This window comes from Protopterus annectens, chromosome 10.part0, assembly GCF_019279795.1.
Source record: "Protopterus annectens isolate FY-2018-M chromosome 10.part0, PAN1.0, whole genome shotgun sequence".
NCBI classification, from domain to species: domain Eukaryota; kingdom Metazoa; phylum Chordata; order Ceratodontiformes; family Protopteridae; genus Protopterus; species Protopterus annectens.
The window spans coordinates 632,159,042-632,183,770 of record NC_056744.1 but is presented as its reverse complement, the minus strand read 5'-3'; the positions used below and the strand labels follow the sequence as shown (position 1 = coordinate 632,183,770).

Genomic DNA, 24,729 nt, shown 5'->3' with positions numbered 1-24,729 from the left:
TGAAAAACAGAAAAACGAACTGGAACGCAATAAGAGTAGGCTGAACTATTAAAATAATTTAATGATTCCACAGATAAAATTAGCGCTTTCGGCGGGTAAAATAACCCACCTTCTTCAGATCACACAGCTGAACATGAAGAACTTTTATTTATACATCTAAACATATAAATTGTTGACTTGACAATGTAGGCTGGTTTTTTTACATATTTGAATTTATATTAATTTATTACATATAACATGCCATTTAGGTTTATTTAATGTGCCTTATATAATTTTTGTGGTAAGAGTAACAATTCATAGTAATAATGTTATTTCATTGTTATATATGAATATATACTTATTTGGATATGAAACATATTATTATTAATTTTGTTATAAGGATAAAGTGGATAATATTTCCACAAATATACTTTTTGCAATGTGATGATCTAAAGGATATTCAAACTGGCGCTATTTGGGCTTTAGATTAACCTTATGGTTATGTTGTGAACCTGATTTATTCCAGCTAGCGATCGTTTACTTTAACATTAATTCTTGTATTTAGATAATCTAGACATGGCCTGCCTTAATGTAAAAGAGGATATTTTTCCGTTTAATCGCATTGTAACAAGTAGGAAATGTATTATGTTTTAAACACTTGTTATTTTTATATGTGCTTTTGTAGCTGACAGTAGCGTAAGTAATATTTCATGGGTAGCGATTTCACTTTAAGGTCGCTATGACAATTTAAGCATTTAAATAATGCACTTTAAGGCTATTGGACATCTAATATGTATAGATGTATAAATAAAAGTTCTTCATGTTCAGCTGTGTGATCTGAAGAAGGTGGGTTATTTTACCCGCCGAAAGCGCTATTTTTATCTGTGGAATCATTAAATTATTTTAATAGTTCAGCCTACTCTTATTGCGTTCCAGTTCGTTTTTCTGTTTTTCAGTAAATTTAATAGAACTTATAATGGTGGCAACCAGTTTCCAGTTCATAAGAATGTAAAGGTTACTAATGAAGCTGAAGCTGGTACTAATAGCAAATGGTTTGGTTCTTTTGAAAAAAATTTTCCACCGTTGAAATCAACTATTGAACCAGGCCCATCTAACAGCAGTAGGCAAACTCATATTAATAGCTCAGCTGTGAATTTAGATGGCAAAACATCTGTGGACAAGGAAGGTGGTTCTAGATCTGAGACTGTTAATAATGATAGTGTGAATGTTTCTGATACCAATCGTAGTAACAAATCGAATTCGGGGCCCAACCAAAGTGTTGTACTAAATCAATCTGTAGCCCCAAACACTACTTTGAATAAGAAACATTTAAATTCAGCAAAAACTGTGTTAACAAGGAGCCAGACTTTTCTGAACTCTCATTCTTCGGGGGACGAAACTTAGACTTAGATTCTAGTCATCTTAGTGTCATTAATTTGACTGATTATGTTTTTTCTTCGGAAGAAATGAATGTTCTTAAATTGGGGTTGAATTTTGTTCCTCACTCAAAGGCCAATTATGTAAAAACTGTGGTTGATGTTAAAAAATATGTAAGAAAATTGAATTTACATTTTTTGTTACATGATATAACTACAAATAACAAAGTATTTTGTAAGCCTTCTAATTTTTGTCCTAGGTTGCACCATACTCTGTACACTTTTGAGGAATTGTGTATACAGGACATTGATGTAATGCTTAACAGCAAACGTAAATGTAATTATAACCTTACAGCTGCAGAGAGCAAAGCTTTGCAAAAACTAAAGGTTTTGAGTGGTACATACAGATTCATGAAAAGTGATAAGGGAAATAATATAGTAGTAATGACTAGAGAAGCCTACAGTGAGGGGGTTTTGAAACTTTTAAATAACAGGGATGAATATGTCACTATTTCACTTTCAGAGATCCATAAACGCCAACGCATCATACATTCATATTTGTATGAAGCCTTAATGGAGGGTGACATAAGCCATGAATTATATGAATTTTGTGTTATAGATCAACCGCGTATTGGGGTTTTCTTTGGGATTCCTAAATCTCATAAATCTTTAGTCAATCCCCCTTTTAGACCCATTGTGTCTTCGTCCCATTCAATAACAGAAGGATTGGCATTGGTCATTGATGCTTTATTGGGGCCTACTATTTATAATGAAAAGTCTTATTTACGAGACTCTTGGCATTTTTTAACTAAATTGAATGCATTTCTTTCTACATTTTGTTTTGACCCTAATAAACATCTAATGCTTACAGTGGATGTGGTGTCATTATACACCTGCATTCCCCAAGATCAAGGTATTGAGGCAGTACAGGATTTTTTGTCTAAATATTATAATGGTTTTTCTACAAACACTGTTTCTTTAATTTGTAGATTTTTAGAAATAATTTTAGAAAACAATTTTTTTCTGTTTGATAAAACTTATTATAGACAGAGTAAAGGAGCAGCGATGGGGTCCCCGGCTGCTCCTGCATATGCAAATGTCGTTATGGCAATGTGGGAACAGCAATTTATGCCATTGTTGATGAACAGATTTAAAATTGTATTTGTTTGTCGTTTTATTGATGATTTATTTTTTATTTTAGATCAAAGTGATATTAATAATGATGCATTTCTTAGTTATATTAATTCTTTATCCACTTATATTAAGTTTGTTATTGGTGGTAAAGGTAATAGAGTTGATTTTTTGGATGTTAATTTAAGGTGGGACCCTGAAGAGATGAGGATTCATAGTACCATTCATAGAAAGAAAACCTTTAATAATGGTTATCTCCATTATAAAAGTGGGCATCCGATACATATTATTTCTAATATTCCTAAAGGACAGTTCATTAGAGCCAGTCGGATGACATCAAAGGAATCTGATGTTATTGATGAATTTCACTTTATCAATTCTTTATTTTCCAATAGAGGTTATCCTATAACACAGTTAAAGCAAACAGCTAATGATATTTTTAAAAGACGTAAAACTGATTTCCCACCATTATTAAACTTATTTAGTGATGGAATTATTTCAGGTGGTATCAATACAAGTAACATTTTGCCCAATAATATGGTGTGTACACTTGGTATGAATTCAGACAGCAAGCAAATTAAGGATATTATTACAAAAAATTGGCGAGTAATTAGAGGTAATGCTGAAATGTTTGGCATTCTAGGGGAAAAACCAGTATTTGTTCAAAGAAATGATAATAGTTTAAAGAACATTTTGGGACAACATAATGTTGATAGATCAAATACTAATACAGTTAAGAAGGGAATGCACTGTTGCAATGATTGCAACATGTGCAGATATATTTCTGTTGGTCCGTACATTTCAGTTTCTACTTCAGAAATGATTTTTACAGTTCCAAGTTATGTTAATTGTCGGAGTGCAGGTATAGTTTACATAGCTCTTTGTTCATCATGTCCTGCATTTTATGTGGGCATGACAACTAGAGAACTAAGAATACGTATTAGAGAGCATTTATACTGTATTAAAATTAAGGATGATAAGAATGCCCTCTTTAAGCATTCGCAGGTGTGTGGTGCTTTTCATAAATTTTTATTTTCTATTTTAGAAGTGTGTCATAAAGATTTGAGGGAAGGGGACTTCAAAAATCTTTTGCTACAAAAGGAAGCTGAGTGGCAAATAAAACTGAAGGCAGACCATTCACCTGGTCTTAATGAGTCAATTAATATGAAATGTTTTTTAAAAAATCAAAAATTAAAAGTAAACAAAAGCAATGATTTGATTTGTTTACATATTTTATAAAGTAGTCCTTTTTGTATATATTTATTTCTCTAAAAGTAATGATATTGTTTTAATTGGTTAATTATCATTAATTACAGTGTGTTAATTATATTTGTATTTAAGAAGTCAGTGTGATGAGTTATTTTATTCTGATGAAGTCCACGGACGAAAGCGGAAATAAAAAGAGTGTTACGCTATTTCTTGGTGTTATCCTGTTACTTCGTATTCAACAGTAGCTGCATTTTGCCTTTTTTGTATTTTATTTGTTTAAGTTTTGGTACTTTGGTTTACAATATTCAGGTGTACTACTCCTAGGCAATAAATGCACTCTCTGTGGGCATCAAAATTTGGTATTATGTGCCCAGAGGAAGTGCATTTCTTAAAGCCAGTTGGTTTCTTGGCCAAATACACTCCTTATTCTATGACCTGCAGTTATTGAATGAGCGCTAACAAGGGAACCACAACTTTACTACACCTCTATCAAGTCCTTAACACTTGAAAGACCTAAAACACTCTATCAGTTTCTTTCAGCTGGTTTCGGCCAAATACACTCCTAACTCTATGACCCGTGGTTATTGAATGACTGCTAACTAGGGAACTGCAAGTTTACTGGACCGCCATCAAGTCCATAACACTTGAAAGACCTAAAGTATGTTTTAACAGCTAAATTGTTTAGCATTGTATTTGATCAGCTTCTGCTTGCCACCAGAACTTGAAGCCCCCCTCTCCTATTCCCAAGTTATTGATGTAACTATACTCCACAGAGACTACTACTACCAAGCATTTAGGTATTTTGCCCAATAATTATCTCAATGTGCCTCTTTATTCTCTTCGGTCTTGCCTACATACATTGTACTCAGCCAAAACCTACAGACTCTCATTTTTCCCTAACTAAACATTAGCTTCACCGTTTAACACAGCACTCTTTAGTTTAAATTATAATTAGCAAAGCTCTTGGTCCTTACTGATGTTTTTTTTTTACGAGCTATTCCAGCACAGCCATTCTGGTAACAAACTCTGCCTTCCTCCTTTTCTTCTTTCCCTGGTTACGCCTACCCTCCCATAATGTTCCTCACCAGTTAAAATCTACTATTTGCAATAGGTGACGTCTCTTTCTCCTTCTGTCCATACCATTCCTCACATCTGCAAATTCTGGGGGTGAGAGTACACTGTTCCTCTAAATTGTATGTATCACATCCATAGACATAAGGCATTTCTGCACTGATTAATTTTCTAAGTTTATCCATGTTACCATTGTATTTAAGCTGTATTTATGCTGCTCGAACTTAGAATTGAACAGTACAGCTGTTTATGGTCACGTTAAAGGATAAGAAGAGTCAACGACTCTATCTTTTGTGTTTAACATTGAACATGCATTTCTATATTAGCGTGTGATATGCACAGAATGTTAAAAGCGATCAGTGGCTACGATCTTTACTGAGCCTTTTATCTGTCCTAGTTGACTGTGATACATATGCATTGCTACAAATATATGAGGCATTTGTTACTTATTCACTTAGAACTATGCTTGTTGCAATCTTTGTTTCCCAGGTTACACTAGCATCAGACCTATAATACGGCTACATTTCTGTTAAGCATTACCACGCTATTACTAGGGCATAATTTTCATTAGTTGTTTATTAACATTAAGTAGCAGCTCGAGCATTATGCTTGCTATATGGCTGTATTTTGTTAATCCTCACTACAGTGATATTTCTAAGGTGCTATTAAATTAGTTGTCTATGTGCTTCCACAGATTTCTGCCCAGGTTACTCTATTTCCCTACTATAGGCATTGGAAAAGTTGTGCTAATTGTTTTGTGCTAATTGTTGAGAAGCAATTATTCTATGAGTCTCTTCTCCTGACCTGCATTGTTGCTATTGATTGCACATGCCATTTCCAGCCTGTGTTTTTTGCCATTGTATTGCTTATCATTAACAGTTGCTGCTTTAGAAATGAAACTTGCTGTCATATGAAATTATAAATTTCTACCCCTCTCTCCCATTTTACACTACCCTATAGCTAATTCCTCTGCCTACTCTTTCACTGTCTGTTCTGTTCCCACACCAACTTCTATTGTTTTCCTCTGGTCTCCTACTCAAGTAATTACATGTACTTATATCTTAACATGGCTACTTCTGACAGTACACACCTAAAATTTAAGCTTGCTACATTTACTGTGTCTTCCCCAGTTAACATCATTGTTTTCCATTTTTAGACACTCTATCGGCTTCTTTCAGCTGTTTTCGGCCAAGTGCACTCCTAACTCTATGACCTGCAGTTACTGAACGACCACTACCAAGGAAACCACAAGTTTACTGGACCTCTGTCAAGTCCATAACACTTGAAAGACCTAAAGTATGTTTAACATTTAAATTGCTTAATGTTGTATTTGATCGGCTTCTGCTTGCCACCAGAACTTGAAGTCCCCCTCTCCTATTCACAAGTTATCGCTGTAACTTCACTCAATAGAGACTACTACTACCAAGCATCTAGTATTTTGCCCAATAATTATCTCAATCTGCCTCTTTATTCTCTTCCCCCTTGCCTATATACACTGTACTCAGCCAAAACATACAGACTCCCAGTTTTCCCTAACTGAACATTAGCTTCACCGTTTAACACAGCTCTCTTTAGTTTAAATTACAATTACAAAAGCTCTTGGTCCTTACTGGTTGTTTTTGTGAGCTGTTCCGGCATGGCCATTCTCATACCATAACTCTGCTTCCCTGCTTTTTTTCTTTCCTTGTTTACACTTACCCTCCCATGATGCCCTGGGCCATTTAAAATCTACTGTTTGCAATTGGCACCTTCTCTTTCTCCCTCTGTTCATACCGGTCCTCACATCTGCAAATTGTGGTGGTGATGTGAGTACATTGTTCCTCTAAATTGTATGTATCACATCCACAGACGTAACGCATTTCTGCAATGATTAATTTTGTAAGTTTGTCCATGTTACCATGGTATTTATGCTGTATTTATGCTTCTCGAACTTAGAATAAAACAGGACAGCTGTTTGAACTTAGAATTGCACAGGACAGCTGTTTATAGTAGCGTTAAAAGATAAGAACAGTCAGCGACTCTATCTTTTGTGTTTAATATTGAATATGCATTTCTATATCAGCATGTGCTATATATATATATATATATATATATTATATGTATATATATATATATATATATATATATATATATATATATATATATATATAGGATGCTAGCAGTGGTCAGTGGCTAGGATCTTAACTGAGCCTTTTTTCTGTCCCAAATGACTGTGATACGTATGCATTGCTGCAAATGTGAAATATGTTTATTTCTTATTCACTTAGCACTATGCTTGTTGCAAACTTTGTTTCCCATGTTACATTAGAGTAAGGCATATAATACAGCTACATGTCTGTTAAAATTTACCGCACTGATATTCCTAGGGCATAATTTTTATTAGTCGTCTATTAACATTAAGTAGCAACACTAGCATTATGCCTGCTATATGGCTACTTTTTCTTAACCCTCACTACAGTGATATTTCTAAGGCACTACTTTATTAGTTGTCTATGTGCTTCCACATACTTCTGCTCAGATTACTGTATTTCCCTGCTAAGAGCATTGGAAAGGTTGTGCTAATTGTTGAGAAACAATTATTCTATGAATCTCTTCTCTTGACCTGCATTCTTGCTATTTATTGTACATAATGTTTACAACAATGTTTTCTTGCCATTATATTGCTGATCATTAACAGCTGCTGCTTTAGAAATGAACCGGTTTACTTGCTGTCATATGAAATTATAAATTTCCACCCCCTCTCCCATTTTACGCTATCCTATAGATAATTCTTCTGCCTTGTCTTTCACTGTCTGTTTTGCCCCCACACCGACTTTTATTGTTTTCTCTGGTCATCTACTCAAGTAATTACCTCTACCTATATCTTTGCTGACTACTTCTGACAGTACTCTTGCTACTTTTATTGTTTTTCCCCAGTTATCATAACCATCTTTCTCTTTTAGATAATATATATGCTTCTTGCAGCTGGTTTCAGCCAAATACGCTCCTAACTTTACAACCTGCAGTTACTAAACAAGCGCTAACAAGGGTACTACAAGTTTATTCGACCTCTATCGAGTCCCTAACACTTGAAAGACCAAAAGTATGTTTTAACATTTAAATTGCTTAGTGTTGTATTTGACCCACTTCTGCCTGCCATCAGAACTTGCAGCACCCTCTCCTATTGCTAAGTTATTGCACACTGTACCTTCAATCCATAGAGACTATTACAACCAAGCATTTAGTTATTTTGCCCAATAATTAGCTCAATCAGCCTCTTCATTCTCTTAGCTCTTGCCTATATACACTGTAGTCACCCAAAACCTACAGACTCTCAGTTTTCCCTAACTAAACATTAGCTTCACTGTTTAACACAACTCTCTATAGTTTAAATTATAATTACCAAAGATCTTGGTCCTTACTGATTTTTTTTTTGAGAGCTGTTCCAGCACAGTGTAGCCCTGCTCCATTTGCCCTTGCTATGCTCAGGCTCACTTCACTTCCCTACCCTACCCCCATTTCCACCCCCCCCATCAATTACATATATAACAACCATAAGTCTCCCCCTTACACTCATTATCCAATAATAGCTCATTTCTTACTGCACCAATGAGCACCATTCAACTTACCCATATAACCTCTACTTTATGCTAAACACATCACAACTCCTTCACTCAAATAATCTATCACAGGCTCAAACCCTCCAACACAAATACCACTTAATCTACCAACCCACTAATCATCTCTAATACTCCCCTGCCCAGCAACATTGCACTGAAGAACCACACACTCCAAATAACCACTTACTTACTAAATCCTCACTACCCTCTCCTCTAAACCATACACCTTACATATAACCATGTCACTCTTATATAAAAAAAACACACCGTCCACAGCAGTTAACCACACTCAAGGAATCCACAAAGCCAGATATACGTTTTAAGCGCTTTCTTTCACTCTTTAATTTACTTGTGAACTTCTTCAGAAAAACCGGGAGATCTCCCCAACTCCCGTTTTATACCAGATTACAGGAAATGATGTAAACATGAATGTTATCAAAATTTCTAACAGCGAAACAATTTTTAAAAAGATTATTATTATATATATACACGTGTATGTATACAGACTAATGCCGTGAGTCAAAATTAATATGACATTCTAACTTATATACATTAGTTATACATCAATACTTAAAAATACTTGATTTTAAATATTTCATATATGAAAAAAAATATATATATATATATGTATAAAAAAATGTTTTTTTCATTTTTCTTGATGTTGTTAAAAAAGTATTACTAACATACTTTGTATAAAAAATGAATAGATTAAATATGTGCTTTTTAAATAAATACACCTAAGTTTAATAGTATAATGATGCTATCTTACCTCATCTTTATATAAACGAATATGTTGTCCAAGTGTGTAATTATAGGAATGTAATACTTAAAAAAAAAAAAAAAAAAAAAAAAAAAAAAACACGTTGTACTTCAAAAATACCTATTTCACCTGATCAAATGTAAAATAAATTGGTCAATTGTGTATCCAACTATATACTAAAAAGTATTAGATCATTAGCCTACCACTTTTAGTATATAGTTGGATACACAATTGACCAATTTATTTTACATTTGATCAGGTGAAATAGGTTATCAAATACAACATGGGGCTTAGTGAATTCATATTTGTACATATAGGAAATTAGGTATGTTTGAAGTACAACGTGTTTTTTTTTTTTTTTTTTTTTTTTTTTTTTTAAAGTATTACATTCCTATAATTACACACTTGGACAACATATTCGTTTATATAAAGATGAGGTAAGATAGCATCATTATACTATTAAACTTAGGTGTATTTATTTAAAAAGCACATATTTAATCTATTCATTTTTTATATAAAGTATGTTAGTAATACTTTTTTAACATCAAGAAAAATGAAAAAACATTTTTTTATACATATATATATATATATTTTTTTCATATATGAAATATTTAAAATCAAGTATTTTTAAGTATTGATGTATAACTAATGTATATAAGTTAGAATGTCATATTAATTTTGACTCACGGCATTAGTCTGTATACATACACGTGTATATATATAATAATAATCTTTTTAAAATTTGTTTTGTTGTTAGAAATTTTGATAATATTCATGTTTACATCACTTCCTGTAATCTGGTATAAAACGGGAGTTGGGGAGATCTCCCGGTTTTTCTGAAGAAGTTCACAAGTAAATTAAAGAGTGAAAGAAAGCGCTTAAAACGTATATCTGGCTTTGTGGATTCCTTGAGTGCGGTTAACTGCTGTGGACGGTGTGTTTTTTTTTAAAAAGTTTTTCGATTCCATCAGGATCTTTTGTAGTTTTTGCAGTTGTCATGTCACTCTTATATATTTCAATCATCAGCTTGCTTGCTACCCTTCTCCATCTCACCTCTGATCACAGCCTCACAATTTCAAACAATGCATCCCCTACCCATTGTTTCCCCATTCCACCCCATTTCACCCTCACAAATATTTCCATAGCACCACACCTCTTTAATCTAGTTACATATAAATACCTTCTGCTACAATCCTCCCCACGCCTACCCTGTAAACATGCTAAGTTAACACCTAAACTCCCACACCCCATTACAATACAGAAAACCACAGCTGAAATTAAGTGGGGACATCCACCTAAACCCAGACCCCAAAACAACACAGCAAATACCTCAGAATCTAAATACCATTCTCCCAACAACATCACCACTCTATGACAAAACACCCCAAGCATTCTAATCATCAATATGAATCTAAGAAGCCTCGTAAATAAAATACATGAGCTCTATGCTTCCCTCTCCCTCTACAACCTTGTCATAGAATCTTATCAGAAACTTGTATAAAACCCCACATAAAAGACAATGAAATTCTACCCTCAGGTTACAATACCCATGGACTAGACAGGATAAAGAAATGCAGTGAAGGCATAGCTATATTATACAAAGACACACTTAAACTCAAATGGATACAATCCAACCCCCAAGGCCTCAATAACAGCTAAATACTAACATGCCACCTCGAGATCAACCCATAAAACCATATCATTATAATATCAGTCTATATCCCTCCCAGAAACAACTCATCCATAATTGAAGACCTATTTTCGTTGTTATCCTTTACGTTTAACCACAAAATCATAATAATGGGTGATTTCAATACAGGCTATTTACTTCTCAGACAGCCCCTCTAATTTCATAAATCTCCATGGAATCACTCATATATTAGTCAATTCTCGACTGCACCTTAACTAATAAGCCTTCATTAGTCTATGACTCAGGATGTCTTCCAGACAGCCTAAATGATCACCTACCCATCTATTTTCTTAGGCATCAGCCTAACACCCAAAAAATATCATAAATAAACATCCAAAATAATAAACACTTCTCAGCCAATGCGTTCAAAATACTTCTGCAGCTGTGTGACTGCCCCCCTTCATCACACCTCCATCTGGACCCTGCTGCAGAATACTTTAACACCAAATTTCTTGAAAGTTTAAACAGTCTAGCTCCCAAGGTCAGAGTCAAATCCAACTGCACTCTGTGGTTAACTAAAGAAACTAAACAATTATTCACACAAAGAGACAAAGCATGATTCCAGTATCAGAGTAACAAAAGACAAAGCTCCTACGAAACCTGTCATTTAAGAAACAAATAAAAAAAAACAGATCAAAAATGACAAAAAAAACTACTGTACCACAATACGGCAAATTCACCATAAGAATCCCCAAAAATTCTGGGGTGCCATTAAGCAAATCCTACAACCAAGTCAATCCCTAACTCCAAATCCCACCACCACAAACACTAAGAGCCTAGCCACCCAGTTCAATTCATTCTTAACCAACTCCTTTCTATCTCTTTTAAATAATAACAACAACACTCCCCTATCTACTCCATCCTCAACAAAAGGTGCCAGCAATTCTTTCTCTCTAAAACCCATCCAAACAAGTACCATAAAAAAACTACTAAATAAATTAAAGCCCACAATCCTCACCATAGACCAACTACCCAAGACATGCCTAAGGTTAGCAGCTGAAGCCATCACCTGCCTTGTCTCACTATTGATCAACCAGTCAGAAAGCACTATATTCCCAAACTCTGGAAAATTTCCTACATCATTCCTATACACAAACGTGGCACCTGAACAAAATTCTCCAACTATAGACCAATAGACATTCTTTCACCCACCCCTATCAAAAATACTACAAAAATGCATACATTCCCAGCTAATGGACTATTTCACCAGTAATAGCCTGATAACCAATTCCTAGCATGGCTGTTAACCCAAGTACAGCACTACAATTGCCCTCTTAAGCTTCACAAACACAATCAATCAACTTAAGAATGAAGGGAAAAGTCACCTTCATTTTCCTAGATATGTCCAAAGCATTCGACACTGTATCCCACCAAAAGCTCCTCAATGAGCTATCATCCTTAAACCTATCCCAAACAGCACTCTCCTAGTTTCACAATTACCTCTGCGACCGACAACAAGCTGTAAAGTGGCAGAATGAGTTCTCCTCACACTTACCCATAACAGTCGGTGTCCCCCAAAGATCAATTTTGGGTCCGCTCCTCTTTACAATCTTTACCAACAAACTCAACAAACAACCATCAACTCAACATACTGTGCAACTAACCTAGCAACCGCAATTCAGGTACCTATTACAAAATCGAAGTTATAGAACTTTGAAAACCATATGGTCGACACCATATGATCGAAGTTCCGTAACTTCAAAATTAAAAAAAAAAAAAATAAAACAAAGAAAACGTACCCTAATGGGTTAAAGCAGGGGGGCAAGCCCCCTCCACCCCCACACCCCCCCGCTATTTAAATATACCAACTCCGAGATAACACTTAAATGAGCTACGGTGCAGAAAGGGAAAATTTCCCTTTCCTACACTATAGCGCGATCTCAGAGTTGGTATATTTAAGTACTGGGAGGTGAGGGGGTGCACGGGGCTTGCCCCCCTGCCTACACCCTTTACTTTTTTTTTCTTGTTTTTTTTTAAATGTTGATTTTGAAGACTTCGAATTTTCAATTGTTCGATCATTAAAGATCGACCTTTAGTGATACGAACAATTGAAAATTCGATGTTACAATAGGAACCCTGCAATTCAATATGCAAATGACTCTACTCTAATCTGTGATGCACCCTCTCTATCACAGCTTCAAGATATTACCCAGAAATCCTTCATACACATAGAATCTTACCTCTCCAACTGTCAACAAATTCTAAATCCAAACAAAACCAAATTAACACTTTTCTCCAACAAAAAGTCCAACAACCAAATATCACCCTTTCTCTACTCAGCCAAAGGAACCAAAACAGAACCCACCTCTCACACCAAGCTACTCGGTGTCACCATCGATAGCAGCATGAGTTTCGATAAACATGTAGCACTAGCATTCAAGAAGACACACATTATACTTGGGTCACTCTGTAGAGCCTAGCCATTCCTAACCAACACCACCAGGCAATCCATTGCTAGGCTCCACCATCTATCCACCTTGCTATACGCCCCTCCTACTTTGACTAACCTCAAAAAAAACTGACCAAGCCAGACTGGAAACCTACTACCACAGAATTGCCAAATTTGCTACAAAGTTGTCATATAGAACCCACCACTGCACTGTGCTCCGCCAACAAAATTTTCTTGAACTACCCAGTCTACTAACCGTCAAACAAATTACAACTGGCCACGCCATTACAAGGAATCCTGACAAATGCCCTGATCTCCACAATGTCATCCAACCTTACTCAAATAACACAACACTAATATCTACTGACAAATCCCTATTAAAGGTCACTAAATCTAATAACAGCTTTGGTGATTCTCTTTACTCCAACCACATCTTAAAAACCTGGAACTCCATCCCTCAGCATATCCTAAATACTGCCAGCTCAATAACGTTTAAACAACTTCTCAGAGCTTATTTAACTGACAATTGGCTTTGCTCATGTACCTCCCCCGCTAAACTAAGCAGTTTCACTTGTTCTCCAATCCTTTCATCTGTTGCATTTTTTTCCATTAGTTTCTCCCCTATTCATCTACTCACCTCTTTTACCATCCATCCTCTTCCCTCTCTACTTAACGTCTCTTTCAACTTTAGATAGTTAGAATCCCTCCATTTCCCATCATTTACTTCATACACTGTAATGTATAACTGTTCTGTTAAACAGTTAGTCACATTGCTGTAGAACCCAAAATGATTTAATTTAAGATAAATGTAATCTAAGAAGCATTACTGAATATGATTGCATTGCTACTACATTATTTTTGCTTTGTTTTGTATTGTTTTGTTTATTATGTACTTGTATGTTGAGCCTTTCTCCCCCGGCCTCCACTGAAAATGGGCTATAGCCCCGTTGACTTCCACAGTAAACAAATGTTAAATAAATAAAATAAATACATATGAGAAAGTAAAAGAAAATAAATATTTTTTTTAGATCAATAAACTACCAGCAAAGGTAGTAAGAGTACCCTAGAAAGGGTAGGAAAAAGTAGGAGTGAAAAAATAAGGACTGGTGCTAACAATGGTAACTGAAGAGAATACCAAAAAGTAGAAAAGAGCAATAGTAAAACCTAATGTACAGAAATAATCAAAAAAATAGTCAACAGGATAGGGAGGGAAGCAAAATAATTAGAATGCAAGTTTTCTCTAAATAATATCTACTCAGAAAACTTACAATAATTGAAACCAGCTCTTAGAGAGGATCCACATCCATGTGAGATGGTGGCAAATGAGATCTGCAGTACTGGGGCTATCAGGAGCATTGTGGGTAGAGGGAAGAGCTCAGAAGTGAAACCCATAAGTTTGTGATATGTGGTCAAGTCGGAGTCATAACCCATATGTTGAGGAAGAATGAAAAGGCCAGCGTCAGATCTTTCCATTAACTTTAGTATGAAAACCAATTAGTTTTACTGCTCAATGGCTAGCCCAGTCCCTGATATACTGTATGGTGAATATCAGACAATAGATGAAACACATTACTATATATGAGGAAATGTTTAACACAGCACATCATTAATTACGTTCTAAAATATAACAGAAAACTGTTGGTGAAACTCTTACTAACCTGGAAAGAAGGGGAAGGATATGATACCGAGCTGGATGGCATGTGTCTGTACCCTTCTCTAGTAAGCGGAACAGGTGATGGCATATGTATTCCTCTGTAGCTTGTCTGATTAATGGAAAAGTGCATGGAGAATGGGTGATAGCGGTATGCATTGCTGAGATACCCAGGGAATGTCTTTGGAGGTAAACTACTCCTGTACAATGCTACATGGCCAGCTTCCCTCTCCAGATATTCAGTACTCATGGTATAGTCTGATGGCAGCATAGCAGGTCCTAAAAAAGAAAAAGAATCATATCAAAAATAGTAATAGATAACTTATGACAATACAAACTAACTGAAAATAACTTGTCGTGCTACATGTTAACCTGCCATTTAGTATGATCACCTGTGCAGTATACAAAATCCATTAACAATCCTAAAACTTGGCATCTGTCAAGTACATTATTTCTTCCACATGAAAATCCATTCTGCATTTGGTGTGACTTTAGTGATGGCAAATCGAAATCAATCAGTCCATCAGGTAGAAGTCTGTCACAGAAGTAAAAAATAAATAAATACATAGACAGCCTTTCATTTTTTATGGTGAAGTTCTGTAAATTATGCAGCACGCAGAATTTGTAGCAATAAACTACAATGCTTGCAGTACAAAGCCAGCTCAGCTATTAATACAGCGACTGATTCATGCTGCTCCCTGGGAGACTGTTTACAACAGATATTACTGTGCAGCATTCAAGCACTGGCCTTGTTGCTAAATTAATAACACTTAAATAATATGAAAACTGGGTACAGACAGGCAATAAAAAAAGTTATGTACTTACCAACATTCCATTAACGGAGAAGGTACTCTGGATGGTGCAGGATCAATACTGGGTGAGTACTGAGTTCTTGGTAAGGGCCTTGGATCTGAAGAACTTGGATCCAAGGAGGCCGTTGTCAGATCCGACACAGATATAAAAGTAGCCTTTGAATCCAATTGATGTTTTTTCTTTGCCAGCTCTGTGGATGAAGGAGTTGAGGACCCTAGGACACTTAGTGGAAGACGCCTTAAATTTTAACTTGGAGGGTTGAGCTCCAGCAATAGCCTCAGAGAAAGATGTATAAATGTAACCCTTTCAAAATAAGTTTATTTTTCCGTCCCACAATGGCAAGCAGATTGAAATTTTTACATATTTGACAGTCTACTTGCAGATGATCCCAGCCCAAACAATAAACAAATAAAGAATGCGCATTGGACAAAGTCAACTTGTGGCTGCATTTTTGGCACTTCTTAAAACCAGAAGGGCTTTTTTCTGACATCTTAAATTACAAAACACAAAAAGATAATAGGATAAAAATATTTTTAAATAGGAAAAGGGAAGAAAGAAAGAAATACCAAAGATGGTATGACAAATTACACTAAACTAGTGTAATAGCAGAAAAAAGGAACACCAACTACCAGCAATGGTAAAACGGGACTACACTGAGTGTAAGAAGAAGAAGGATTTATAAGAAGGAAGAGAATAAACTATTACAGATAAATATAAAGTTGAAGAAACTTATTGTTTTATCTGTTGCTCGAGAACTGAAGGCAACCACAGCTAATCGCAACAGTGGCAGCCAAGATTTGTGGTATGTTAGGGATTAAGAAGTTATGTACCTACCATAACGTTCCATGTTAGTTGTCTTCTTCTCACCTTCTTTCTTGCTGGATGGGTTCGGAGCTGATCCTCGGCTCCAACTCGGCCTTATACTAAAGCTCGAGAGCTATTTACCGGCTCGAGGCCCTCCCCCTATCCCACAATGATAGGCGTCAGATACCCAGATCTCGTTTGGTATAGCTAACACCATGGAGACACCTTGTCCCTACTATAAAGTTTACCTACAGTGGTAACAACTGAGGAGGACATAACCTAGGAAATAGTCAAGCAGAGGAATAAGGCCTCGGAAGGATTCATCTCAGTCTGTCCAGGCTAGGGGGATGGTGGGTGGGACGCAAGAAAGAAGGCGAGAAGAAGACAACTAACATGGAACGTTGTGGTAGGTACATAACTTCTTAATGTTAAGTTGTCAATCTCACCTTCATTCTTGTTGGATGGGACAGCGTCCCTGGCACCTTAGCCCTGGGTGGCTCATCGGAACAGACTCTTGAGCACAGTGGAACCAAACTCAGCCCGACTCCTGGAGGTCATATCCAACTTGTAATGAGAAATAAAGGTATGAGGAGAGGCCCATGTGGCTGCAGCACAAATAGATTCCATTGGAAGTCTTGCTTGAAAAGCTACTGACGTAGATAGCGCTCTGGTGGAATGAGCTTTTGGGTTTGTAGGGAGTTCTTTATGTCTTAGTTGGCAAATGAAGGAAATGATGGAGGTCAACCATCTAGATAAAGATACTTTAGACACTGGCAGGCCCTGCTTGCCCTCAGCATAGGACAGGAAGAGTTGGTCCGACTTCCTAGTTAGTTTTGTCCTCTCTAAATAGAAACGTAATTGCCTGTGAACATCCAAATAATGCAGCTTCTGTTCAGTTCTGTTTGAATAGTTAGGAAAAAAGACAGGAAGATCAATGGCCTGATTCAGGTTTGTCTGAGAAGGAATCTTGAGTAAAAAGGAGGGATTAGTTCTGAGTGAAACTCTATCTTTGTGAAAAACAAGATAGGGAGGAAGAATACAGAGGGCTTGAAGTTCTGATACTCTTCTAGCTGAGGTGATAGCTACTAAGAAGAGAGTCTTCCAGGAGAGCAATTTTAAGGAATAGGTGGCCGCAGGTTCAAAAGGAGGAAGAATCAGTGAAGTTAATATCAGATTCAAATCCTACGGAGACGGGGGATCTCTAATCGGAGGCCTCAGCAAAACAGTCCCTTTAAGAAAGGCTTTACAAAGTTTATGGGACATAATGCTGGTCTCTGACAGGCCAGCATGAAAATTAGCGATAGCAGCCAATTGGACTTTAATGGTGGCAAAAGAGGAGCCCGCTCGAAAAAGCTCTGTCAAAAAATCCAGAACACTGTGGACAGGGGCTGTAAAGGGATTTATATTTCTGGCCTGCGCCCAAAAGGAGAAACATCTCCACTTACTAGCATAGGTTTTTCTGGTAGCAGACTTGTGTGAAGAAAGGATGATTTCACACACTGGCTGAGAAATATGCGGAAGCCTGGCTAGGATTGGAAGTGGAGCAACCAAGCTGTGAGGTTGAGAGATTGAAGGGATTGGTGCAGCCCGCCCGACTGATGGACCAACAGGTCTGGCACTAGGTCCAGACTCCAGGGCTGCTCCAGTAGATGATGATGCAGGAATGGGAACCAAATTTGTCGAGGCCAGTAAGGGGCAATGAGGATCATCCTGGAACCCAAAGCGGTCGCTTTCTGAATCAGTTTGGGAATTAAGGAAAAAGGCGGAAAAGCATATAGGAGACCCCGGGGCCAATCGTGTACTAGAGCGTCTCTGGGGGAATGGCCGGGGAGGGGAAAGAGAGTGAAGAAGTCTTCGCACTTGCTGTTGAGAGAGGTTGCAAATAGGTCACAGCAAGGTTGACACCATCTGCAGAAAATCTTGTCCACTACTAATTGACTGAGAGACCACTCGTGAGGCATGAGAATGGCTCTGCTTAGCCTGTCTGCTATGACGTTGGACTTCCCGGGGATGTGCGTTGCTATCAGAAACCATTGGGAAGAGATCGCCCACTGCCAGAGTCTGAGTGCTTCTCAACATAAGGATAGGACTTGGTTCCGTCCTGCTTGTTAATGTACCAGACTACAGACATACTGTCCGTCTGAACTGCAATAGTCCCGGTAGGTAGAGAGCCCTGAAGAGCTTTCAACGCTAAAAGTACCGCTCTCATCTCCAAAACATTGATGTGCAGGTGGCATTCTAGGGGTTGCCAAGAGCCCTGGACAGTCCTGCCCTGAAAATGCCCCCCCACCCGATCAGGGAGGCATCCGTGGTCACCGTGGCAACAGGAGGAGGAAGAACAAACGGTCTGCCCTGGAGAACTAGAGGGGAGACCATCCACCAAGCCAGGTGGTCTTTGCATGATTGAGTGATTATTATCCTGTGGGACATTGGAAGTTGTTGAAAGGACCATTGGGTAAACAGCATCCACTGTAGGATCCACATGTGAAAACGAGCAAGGGGGACTAAAATGATCGCTGCTGCCATGCGACCCAATGTCTTTAGTACAAATCTGGCTTGAATTGTCTTGCACTGTAGTAGGATCTGTACATGTCGTCGAATGTCTGATACTCTGTCTGGAGGAAGTTTTGCAGATAGGTCTTTTGTATTTAATTCTGCACCTATAAAGGTTATAGACTGACAAGGCAACAATGCAGACTTTTCGAAGTTTATTGATATACCTAGCTCGGAGCAAGTCTGAATGGTATAGTCCCTGGCTCGCAATAGCTGATGCCTGGTGGAAGCAGTAAGGAGCCAGTCGTCGAGATATGAAAACACCTGGAATCCCCGTCATCTCAGGTGAGCCGTAACCACTGCCATGCATTTGGTGAACACCCTGGGGGTCGTGGTGAGACCAAAGGGCAGGGCTCTGAATTGAAAGTGACTGGCTCCCAGCCGGAAGCAGAGAAACCTTCTGGAACGCCTGTCCATTTTTATATGGTAGTACGCATCCTGAAGGTCTATGGAGCACATCTAATTGTCCTGACCCAAGAAGGGTAGAATGGACTGGAGCGTGACCATCCGGAACTTCGTTCTTTGAACAGACTTGTTTAATCTGCTGAGATCCAAAATGGGTCTCTATTCTCCTGTCTTTTTTGGTACCAAAAAGAACCTTGAGTAAATTCCGGATCCTTGCTAATCTGATGGGACTGGCCGGATGGCTCTTTTTCTTAGCAGTTTTGAAATTTCTAGAACTGCTCGATCCCTTAGAGCGGGTGGGACATCTGGAAGGGACCTGTTTGTTTGTACAGAGGTGCGGACGAAGGGAATTTTGTAACCTTCAGATATGATAGACTGTATCCATCGGTCTTGAGTGAGGAGTTGCCAGGCTTCTGGGTACAGTGACAATCTTCCCCTGACTGCCTCCGAAGGCGGACAGTCGGGCAGCCCCTCAGGGGTGCTGGAAGGGTTTGTCAGAGAAAGATTCTCTGCTACCCTGATTTTGTGGACCCCCTCTGCCCCTAGGGCAGCGTCTATTATTGTTTCCTCCTCTGCCCCTGGAGGAAAAATCACCACGTGTGTCCAGCACAACTCTCCGGAGTTTACAAAACCACATTTTTCCACTCTTCTGACCTTTGGGAAAAGGTCTGGAGGGAGTAGAAAAACAGACTGCCACGGCAGAGAGAGTCTTGCCTTCCTGCTCACACCTGGTAAGCATATCCTTCACCTGTGGTCCAAACAAAGCCGAACCATCGAAGGGGGTATTTGTGAAGGATGCCTTAAAGGGGTCAGCAAAGTTACATAACCACATCCAGGCATGTCTTCTCAAAGCCACGCCTGTACCTGCGGCCCTACTCGCACCATCGGCCGCATAAGAAATGAGTCACATGGAGGAGTTTACTATGGAAGTTAAGGTCGCCAGCTGGGAGTTAACCTTATCCTGAGACCCCGCAGCCGATGGATCCTGAAGGGTATCACCCAGTTCCTTGAGAAGATCCCTCTGAAGTCGGGTGAAATGGCACAGATAATTCAGCGACCGCATAGCAAAGGTCGCTGAAGAGAACATTCGCTTCCCATACCTGTCCATTGTCCTAGACTCTTTATTAGGAGGATGTACAGGCACCGAAGGGTCAGCCAACTCCTTCTTAGTGGCCGCTGCCACCACCATGGCATCAACTGGGACCCCCTTAGCTAGAAACTGTTTATCCGATGGGGCTGTAATAAATTTAGCGGGCCTACGGGGAGTTGGTTCCACTGAGTCCGGGGCTGTCCACGCCTTCCGAGCAACCACTTCCATGAGCGGGTCAAAAGGTGGAGACACCCAGGAGGTGGAAGGGTGAGAACCAAACGCATCCAGGTACACCAACTCGTCCTCAGAAGGTTTAAGGGCAGTCCAATTCCCCCTCTGCTTAAGGATCTCCAGGATGTCTGAAAAGGAGACATCCTCAGAGGGGGACCTTGGAGACCCTTCCGAATCCTCCAAGTCGGTGTCAGATGTGACTGACTCGGGGGAGTCAACATGTTTCCTCTTACATGTTTTCTTCCAAGGTGGCTCCTCCGAATGATCGGAGGAGGCCTCGGAAGAGGAAGATACCCCCAGTGGGGCGACCTGGAGCGTTTGTTCTCCACGCTTGGGGTCCGGAGGGTGGACAGAGACCGAAGCAGGCACCATGGGGGGAGGAGCTGAAGGGGCCAATCGTGGATCCGACCCTGGAGTCAGTACGCTCCTCATGACCTCGAAGGCGCCCCTATCAGGCAAAGAGGAAGGTCCCAGCTCCGAAGAGATGAGAACCCCTCCCGGCACCAAGAGTGACGGCTCCGAGACCGATGTTGGGGCCGAGCTCACCTGCGCCGAGGCACCGAGAGGGAGAACGGGGCCGGACAAGGGTCCGATGCCACTCGCCCCCTCAGAGCCGACGAGAGAGTCTCGATGCCCGGATCCCTCCATGGACGGAACCAATGACGAGATCGGAGCAGACGACGGAGCCGAAATGTGTGGTATCGGTTCTGACGCTCCGACGATTTGAGCCCCAGTGAGCTCCGGCTCCGAACACAGTGGTAGAGTCGGAGGAGGAACTGATGAAGATACAGGGATAGCCACAGTCCGCTGAGAAGGGCTAGTCAACATTTGGGCCAGTGCCTGCGACTTTAAGAGCCTACTGACCACACTCCCGAGGTCGTGATCAGACAGCCTGGAGGACCGAGAGGAGTGGGACCTATGGCTCCACTCCGACTGTAGTAACAGAGACCTCGGAGCCAAACGAACGGACTCCAAAGAGGGAGACCTCGAGCGTTTTCAGCTCACAGAAGGCTCTGATACTAAGGCAGGAATCGACTGAGGTCTCGAAGTGTCGGTTCCAGCTGGAACCAACGAGGAATCAGAAGCTCCGCTTGGCGACGGCTCCGAACAGGGAGCCAACGTCTTAGCGGGCTTGGAGGGTTTACCCGATGAAGGCTTAGTCAGGGACCCTTCAGGCTTAAGCAAGCCCCTCAAAATAAGTTTGTTCCTGCGCTCCTGCAGGACTCTCGGACTGAAGGCATGACAGACCGCACAAGAGTCCTGCAGGTGTAGGGGGCCCAAACAATACACACAAGAAGTGTGACCGTCTGTCAGAGACATTTTCTGACAGCACAAGTCACACTTCTTGAAACCTGAGACCTTAGTATCCTTAGACATAATGAAAAAGGATACCAAGGGAGCAGGTAACTAGTGCTTTAAACACTACACACACACCAACAATATAATAGTAATATAAGTACAACTACTAAATATATTTAACTATCAAGTAGAAATATATATAAAAGGGTAGTAGAATAAGAATAAAAAACACTACTGATTATATATAAGAAAAATCAACGCTACCCTAACGGGTGGGGGGAGGGGGGACTGAAAAACTACAGTAAAAGAGTTTTTAGAAGGGGGTTTCTCAAGGGTTTAGAAGGGAAACACTAAGAAAACTAGATCTAACAAGAGAAAAACTATATATATATATATATATATATATATATATATATATATATATATATATATATATATATATCCAGCAGAAAAGAGTTATACAACCTGGAGCCGGTAAAATCGCAACCTCGTAGCTGAAGCAGCAAATGAGATCTGTGTATCTGATGCCTAACATTGTGGGATAGGGGGAGGGCCTCGAGCCAGTAAATAGCTCTCGAGCTTTAGTATAAGGCCAAGTCGGAGCTGAGGATCGGTTCCGAACCCATCCAGCAAGAATGAAGGCGAGATTGACAACTTAACATTAAAGCATTATGGGTGGGGGAGGAGCTCAAGAGCTTTTTGGTGGCCACGAACTAAAGTAATGGCCGAGTCAGATCTGAGAATCAGATCCAAACCCACCAGTTGAAGACAGAATGAAAACTGACAACATTAGATGTACATCTTTTGCTGATTTCTGTATAGCCATCTTGCCTTCTAAATCACAGCACTGTGTTCCACTTACTTTACCAGGTGAAATAGTACAACAGTGGAGAATATGAAATCTCAATACAGAATATAAAGATGAGAAAAATGGAATGCAATACTAAATAAAAATGCATGCTGACTATTTTTAAACACTTTTCATTAAACTCCTGCATTTTAAAACAATCACATAGGTACACATACTTCAAAAGAAACCAAAAATAAACTATGGTCACACCTTCATTATTTTCATACATTATACACACACACACACACACACACACACACACATATATATATATATATATATATATATATATATATATATATACATACACATACATACACATACACACACACACACACACATATATATATATATATATATATATATATATATATATAATTTTTTTTTAAGTTATGTACTCACCATAACTTTCCATCTTTGTTGTCCATTTTACATTCTTCCTCAGCAAGTGGGTTTGGATCTAACCCTCAGATCTGAATTGGCAGCTTTTTACAGCTAGTAGAACCTGGAAACTCTCATGTCCCTCCCTTACCCACAATGCTCTAGTCCCCTGCTACACCTCAGATCTTGTTTGCTGGACTTATAGCTTCACAGAAAACTAGAAACATTTATAAAATGAGAAACCATTACCTGGAGCTCAAAGGCAGGCCCATTGTTTCCCTTATTATCTTCTCATTTTTCCAGAAATCAGAAACCAAAAGATAGGGGGCTGGAGGGAGGGGAGTTGAGGAAGAATGAAAATGGACAATACAGAATGAATTATATGGGGAGCACATAACTTATCTATCTGTTGTCAATTTTCATTCATTCCTCAACAAGTGCGACATAGAGTCCCCAGCTACCAGAATCTCAGGAGGACTCTAAGGAAGGATATTCCTCAGCACTGTTGAGCTGAAGGCTGCTCTCCCACTCAAGACCAGATCCAATTTGCAATGAGTAATAAAGGTATGAGGATTATCTCAAGTTGCAGCTGCACAGATTTCATCCATGGAAAACCTGGATAAAATTACTGATAAAGTTGCCACAGACCTGGTTGAATGGGCTCTTAAAGGTTTCGGCAAGAACAAACCTAAGTTGTTGTACATAAAGTAAATGTAATCCGTTAACCATTTGGCTAGAGCTACTTTGGTAACAGGTTTGCCCAATTCTGATTCTGCAAAAGAAACAAATAATTGATCTGTTCTTCTCAAATTTTTGTTCTATGCAAATATAGATGTAACTGTCTGTGAACATCCAACAAATGTAACTTATTCTCCTTTGTAAAATTTGGAAAGAAAACTGGAAGATTTATAGATTGATTGATGTTGGAGTCTGACATCACCTTAGGAAGAAAGGATCGGTTCATAACACTACTCTATCTTCCCAGAAAATTAAATAAGGAGACTTAAAAGACAGGGCTTGAAGTTCAGAGACTCTTTGAGCAGAGGTTATAGCTACTAAAAACATAGTTTTCCAGGTTAAAAATTTTAGCTCACACTTTGCTGATGGTTCCAATGGAGACTGAGTTAAAGCTTGTAGTACCAAGTTCAAATTTCATGGTGGAGATGGATCTTTAAAATTGGGTCTAAGAAGAAAAGTTCCACTTATAAAGGCCAAACAAAGTTTTGAAGAAGCTAAGAAGGTATCATTTATTCCCATGTGGAAATTAGAATTGACAGCTAGTTGAACTTTTAACAGTTGAGGAGCTTGTCCCTTCATTACAAATTGCAGTCAAAAACCTCAAGAAATGTAAACATTGGTGCTATAAAAGGGTCAATGTCACTTTGTTGCACCCAAAAAGCAAATATTTTCCATTTACTTATGCAAATTTTTCTAGTGGAGGCTTTATG

General features: G+C 38.9%; 1 protein-coding gene across 1 annotated transcript in view; it reads right to left on the bottom strand.

Annotated features, from left to right (window-relative positions):
• DMRTB1 (DMRT like family B with proline rich C-terminal 1) overlaps window positions 1-24,729 on the bottom strand; it is a 795,185-nt gene that overhangs the window by 718,106 nt on the left and 52,350 nt on the right. Inside the window, exon 2 of the mRNA XM_044085456.1 lies at window positions 14,863-15,134. Coding sequence (XP_043941391.1) covers window positions 14,863-15,134 — 272 coding nt within the window. The remainder of the gene's footprint in view (window positions 1-14,862; window positions 15,135-24,729) is intronic.